Source organism: Ostrea edulis, chromosome 9, assembly GCF_947568905.1.
Source record: "Ostrea edulis chromosome 9, xbOstEdul1.1, whole genome shotgun sequence".
NCBI lineage: Eukaryota > Metazoa > Mollusca > Bivalvia > Ostreida > Ostreidae > Ostrea > Ostrea edulis.
Genome location: NC_079172.1, coordinates 52,089,056 through 52,095,055, shown reverse-complemented (window position 1 = coordinate 52,095,055; position 6,000 = coordinate 52,089,056). Strand labels below are relative to the sequence as shown.

Here is a 6,000-nt window from a genome sequence, read left to right as displayed (position 1 = left end):
ACATTTAGTAGAATTTCCCCCTTTTTAAATTCCATTCTGATAGAAAGGAAGTGACGCCTTCAATGGATCGGCTGATGTACACCTGTCTATTTAGGCACTTATATAAACGATAGAAGTACCTATTGTATTGTATCAAAATAAACATAAACATACATGAGGTGCATTACATGTATATGGAGAGCCATATTAACATATAAAGCTAAAAAAAATTAATTTAAGATATCAATGATTATTTCAAGATATCTTTCATTAATTAGATGCACACAATGATTCAATCTAATGAAATTTGTGTTTTTATTATTGAAGCAAAATTCCTACTGGGCATCTCCACTCAAAAACCTTTGATTAATTAAGATTTTAGATTATCAAACATGATATGTTTGAGTATATCCCATTCCTGAACAATTTGAGAATAAAATAGTCATTGGTATTCCTTCATAACAGCATTCAGTCCATAGGTGCATGTACTGTACATAATTATCACATAGGTCTTAGTCAGAAAACCAAATAATTATCTACTTCTTGTTAAAAGTGGAGGACAGAAATAAAACATTATTAAAATATATATTTTTCTTCATTGAAAATTATTCGCACTTTTGTATGCAAATATATTTAAATACAGTATTAGTTGATTTAAAGCCTAATTGTCTGTCCATAAAAGAAGGCTTGGGGTAATGTAGATAGGGATGTTCTGTCGTTAAAGTAATAATGTCCTACGGACCTGGGGCCCATCCTGAAACACAGTTAGATTATTCTAACTAGGGGTAATGCTAAAGGTAATGGTAATGCATTCATTTGCAATTACTTTAAATAGAAGTAATGCTAGTAATGTGGTGTCCCCGAAAATGCATTATAAGTTATGGTCATTTAATACATTACTTCTTAAAGTTGTATGGTCTGAATTTCAACAAATTTTGTCCACCTTGTAAAAACACTGTTAAATCATCGCGTGTACGTATTTGTAAGGCTGTATGGCATATCATATGTCATTTCACCTGTTTTAACCAGAATTATTGGATTTTAAATCGTTGTTTACAACAACGGTCACTCGGCTATTTCTAATGCATATTCTGAAGATAAATCAGGTGACAGTCACGTGTCCAGTTCAGACTTCAGAGGTCAGATCATCAGTGGTCTTATCTGTGTAAAGCTGTGCATTTTGTTACTGCCATAAGTTGAGAGAAATAAAAATATCAAAGACCTCTTGTAGATTCGTTGTTTTACGTTCTTTCAAACCTAAATTTAGACAGTTGCGTCCAAGTTGTATACATGTATGCATCATGTTGGAATTCCCCTCATGCACATGGGCTATTTATAGATGCCTAATAGACTTAATGAGTGGCAAATGTATTCATGGGTTCCCACTTTATTTACTTTATAAATAATTTTCTCACTGCTTTCTTTTACATACATATGTTTTCAAGCATGTAATTAAGGTAAAGTTGATCACTTTCAAAACTAATTCATCTGAGAAGCTTTAAAGTAATTCTGTACAAAAATAATGAATGAATATCTGATCGTACAACTTTAAATTGTAGTGTAATGCTAGGCATACATATAAAAACAACAATGAACATTAGCTACATGTATATATACTAACTATTTACTGACTCGGACGGACTTTGGCGCTAGGGGTCATTTTTGGGAGGAAACTGGAGGAAACCCACGTGTCTGGGCAAGTGATTGCGATACCCTCACACATACAACCACTGCTGATCACGGGGATTGATCTTGGGTTGCAGCAGTGAGAAGTGAGTGCGCTAATCACTACACCAATCTAATTAGAATTAGATCTTCCATCCGCTCCCCAGTTTTCGATCACATATTGAAAACTTGGGAGCGGATGGAAGATCTATGCCACTACGCTACCCAGACGTCTTAGCCTATAGGCTCCTAGATTTGTCAAAGTTAATTACATGTACATATTCATTTCAGATAAGCTTAATTATTAAACTTGTTATCAAATTGAGAAGAGTTTAAATTTCCCTTTATAACTGTCTCAAATGAGAGGCATGCCAATCAAAAGCACCCTATATATACACCTGTACATGTAGAGTGTCAACACAACACTAAGCCCCTTCTGAATATGTTTGTGTTCCATAAATGAAAATTAGTTGTATAAATTGTATTTCATAGTTAGTTGATGCATTACTGAAGTAAAGTAATGGTAATAATGCCCCCCCCCCCCCTTATATATAGCCAATTCTCTGGAGGAGTAATGCTAGGAGCTTCTGTGTGACTCTTGTATATAAACATGTAAGGAGGAATTAAAAGTTCGAATAGATTAAAAAAAAAAAGTAAGAAAAGAATAGAAACATAAGCTAAAAAGCATTCAAAAAGTTCCAAGAATTGATATTAAGCACAAAAGTCAAGGGCCAAAATATTTAACTTAAAGGTCTTCATGTCAAATGATCTAAATTTTTAAATTGCTCAAAGTGACACTGGAATTGTTACTTATAAGAGTGGTAACCAAATAAAATTTGACAAAGCACTGGAGCACTGAAATTATCTGTTTATAACATTTTATGAAGTCTCTCTCTCTCTCTCTCTCTCTCTCTCATGTATTGAAGATAATGTACAGCATGTACATGTATATTTTCTAGATTGTGAATAAATTTACACTCACAGATACATAATCTTCTCATTTGTGGAATGTGTGTGTTAAAAATGGGTAAGGGGGGATTAATGGTATTGCTGATGGTTGTGTTCATATCTTGGATGGTTAGAACTAAAGATGTACGAGTATAGTTGGATTTCTTTCATAATGTTATTTCTTCAGACATTGGCAGCAAAAGAAATCCACTTCACTTTCTAGTGATACACGGTTCCATTGCACTAACAGAGCCTCCAGACATTTCCCTGGCAGCCATTCGGAGCTGGTTTTCTTCCACACAGGTGGGACTGGTAGAGGGGATTGTGTGGCATTGTCAGAATGGGAATCTATTCAAAGTAAGAAAAGATCTCAACAGAGCGTATTAGAAAGTCAGGAGAAGGACACGTCATGGTTGTAGATACTTATAAATCTAATGAAAATACAAAATCTCAAACTCAGAACACACAGATATTGCTGAAATGGCACAACATTTTGAAAATGTATGAACTTTTTATTCAGTACTTTTTAAAATTTACATGTATACAGTAGATCAAAAGAATCTGAGTAAGAAGCAGGTGCAGTTTATACAGTCATCTGGCCATAAATGGATGATTACAGTAGTTGTCCCAAAATCTGGCATTCAAATAAGGAATGTATAAGAACCCAAATTATGTTTAAGTTGATCCAAAATTGCTTTGTGTTATACCACATGAGCATGAAGTTGGCATAAAATTGCAAAAATGCCAAAATCTATGAAAAAATTCATAAATCCTTACAGAAAACATACAGCCCATGTATTGAACAAATGCATATTCAAACACGTTTTTCATCTTCTATTACCACACAATGTATATTAATTTCATTTTGCCCGACAGATGGGCACACCTTTTCCCAAGCAATAATCTGGATGAAATTTAACAGTTATCAAGCTCGTTTTGAAAAAAAAGGCAGGAAAAAGTCTTATTCATGATGTAATAATGCTATTAAATAAGCAATAGTAAACATTAATGTTTATTTGATTTTTAAGTTAACAAAGTATACTTGTAATATATTTAACTAATCTCGGTTGAGATTCGGCTTGGCTGAATATTTGGACTGAAGCCTTCACCGAAGTCCAAATATTCAGCCTAGCCGAATTCAGCCGAGATTAATATTTAACTTACTTGCAACACAGATTAAGCTAAATTCAAGACATATTTTTGGGGCTTTTTATGTACACAATCAAAAAGGGATCAGGTGGTAGTGTTATCAGGTGGTAGTGTGATGTTTCTCTTTCTAAATTTGTGTTGAAGTTTGCTTTCATTTACTCGTATTTTTCTTTATAGATTCACAGACATCATCTGAATTTAACATGGCCACTAAAGGATGAAACTCCAATATTTTCCAAGAAAAAAGTGGAAATTCTTGTAGACATTTCTCAGTTGGAATCGGAGGACAATGTGAATCCTGTGTTTATAAAGCTGGGGAGACTTTTCCACAAGACATGTGATTCTTTAGTGCACTTGGATCAGCTGTTAGATACTTGTGAACAGTGAAAATAATAACTCTCACCACATTAAACACTGGTTGTTTATTTGTCATTGTTTAAAGAGAACTGATCGTCAGCCCATCAATACTCAGTGCTTTATGGTACCTTCACATTCACAGATTTTTCTTACGGATCCTTACGTATTCCACAAATCCGTAAAAGTACACGGATTGTTACGATTTGGATACTTTAAAGAGCTATTTAGGAACATTTTAAGAGTATTTATGAGTATTCACTGGTCATTTACGGTTTATTACGAGTTCTTGCGTTGTATTTACGGTAAACATTTTCGATTTGTTCCGAGTGAACATGGATAAATACGAGCAATTTACGATATTTTATGAGCTTTTTAGGGATTGTTACGAATATATTACGGAAATATACGATTTAGCTTAGCTTTTACGTGTAAATAACGTGTTGATAACTTGCTGTTACGAATAGTTAGGAGTTAGTTATGATTGTTTATGTTTTTGACTCAAAAGTGTTCGCAACTGGCTTTGTATCATCATTCGACAACTGACATTACTTGGAACAGCATATATGTATATTGTATGCAAGATGTGTAACTTCTTTGATGTCTTGATAACGAATGAAAGAAACTGTCAGATTTTGCGTCTTTTATACCTTTCCTTAATCATAAAGTTTAAGTATATACTCGTAAAGTAATCCTGTTTATACGTAAAGCGCTCGTAATGACTCTGAACAATCTGTAAAGTGATTGTAACCCGACGTGAACGAAATCGTAAATATTACTTAGGCATTCGTAATAATTCGTAAACAACTCGTAAACTATCCATAACATATCGTAAACCAACTGCAAAGATTTGAGAAAAAAAACACCTTTTTATGAGTGTTTTACGGACTCTGATGAGCAGTTTATGTGTGTTGCGACCAGTTAACGATACATACGAATTGTTACAAGTTATTTATGGAAAATGAAATCCGTGGACAATCGCGAAATTTTTTTTAACGTGTCTAAAAATTTGCCCCTACTTTCACAAATCCTTACAAGTGTGTGCAAGTTGTGACGTAGAGTTATTAAAGGATACTGACAAGTGATTTACGAGTGCTTACGATTGACTACGAGTCGGATATCCGTTAGGACTCATAAGAAAAATCCGTGAGTGTGAAGGTGGTATTAGTGGGAAATAATGTTTTCATGCCCATTTTAATCAGAATAAGATTTGTGATCCACTCAAATATGTGTGCATGCATGATCAGATCTTATTTTAATTCAAAACTTACTTTAAAATTTGGTATATTGTCATCAGTTTCACACACGTTTGGCAGATGAATTTTGAATGTAGGGATATTATATGTTACTGTGATCTCTATCATTTACTTCAAGGGAAGCTGCAAAACTGTGGCTCGCTTTTGGAAAAAATTAGTATGTTTCAATTTTTTTCCTCAGAGTCTATGTGCAATACAGTTCTGCAGCGAATTTATGAGATGGATCAGACACCCATCATTAACCAAATTTAGGAGATGAGTACGTTTAGATGTCTAAGGTAGCAGTGCATGATTAGTTTGAAAATAAAGGCCCAAATTTATCAAATAATAAAATTACCCTATATTTGAAGGGATATGTTGCATCTGTGGAAATGTGTAGATTAATTCTAGGATACATTTCAAGTATAGCTAAGTGCTAAATTAATAGAAAATATGATATGCAACATGAAGCCTTGATGCCTAGCATGTAAATGGTGGCAAATTCGAAACTTATAACATAGTCAGTTGCAGAAGAGACTTGCATGGTGTAGCAAAAGGTCTGTAGGCTCCGAGAGGGAAATTGGATGATCCCAAATGAAATGTAGAATTTTTAAAAGAGCAGTTGGAGTTCATGATTGTGCAGAGAGTAATCTCCTCACATGGCACGGTA

At 34.0% G+C, this 6,000-nt stretch overlaps 1 protein-coding gene across 2 annotated transcripts in view; it reads left to right on the top strand.

Annotated features, from left to right (window-relative positions):
• Positions 1 to 4,153, top strand: part of LOC125658557 (uncharacterized protein C12orf29 homolog) — a 16,250-nt gene extending 12,097 nt beyond the window's left edge. For both annotated transcript variants that reach the window (XM_048889840.2, XM_048889841.2), the window contains 2 exons: positions 2,780 to 2,949; positions 3,919 to 4,153. In XM_048889840.2, coding sequence (XP_048745797.2) covers positions 2,780 to 2,949; positions 3,919 to 4,128 — 380 coding nt within the window. In that variant the 3' untranslated portion in view covers positions 4,129 to 4,153. The remainder of the gene's footprint in view (positions 1 to 2,779; positions 2,950 to 3,918) is intronic.
• The last annotated feature ends 1,847 nt before the right edge of the window (positions 4,154 to 6,000 follow it).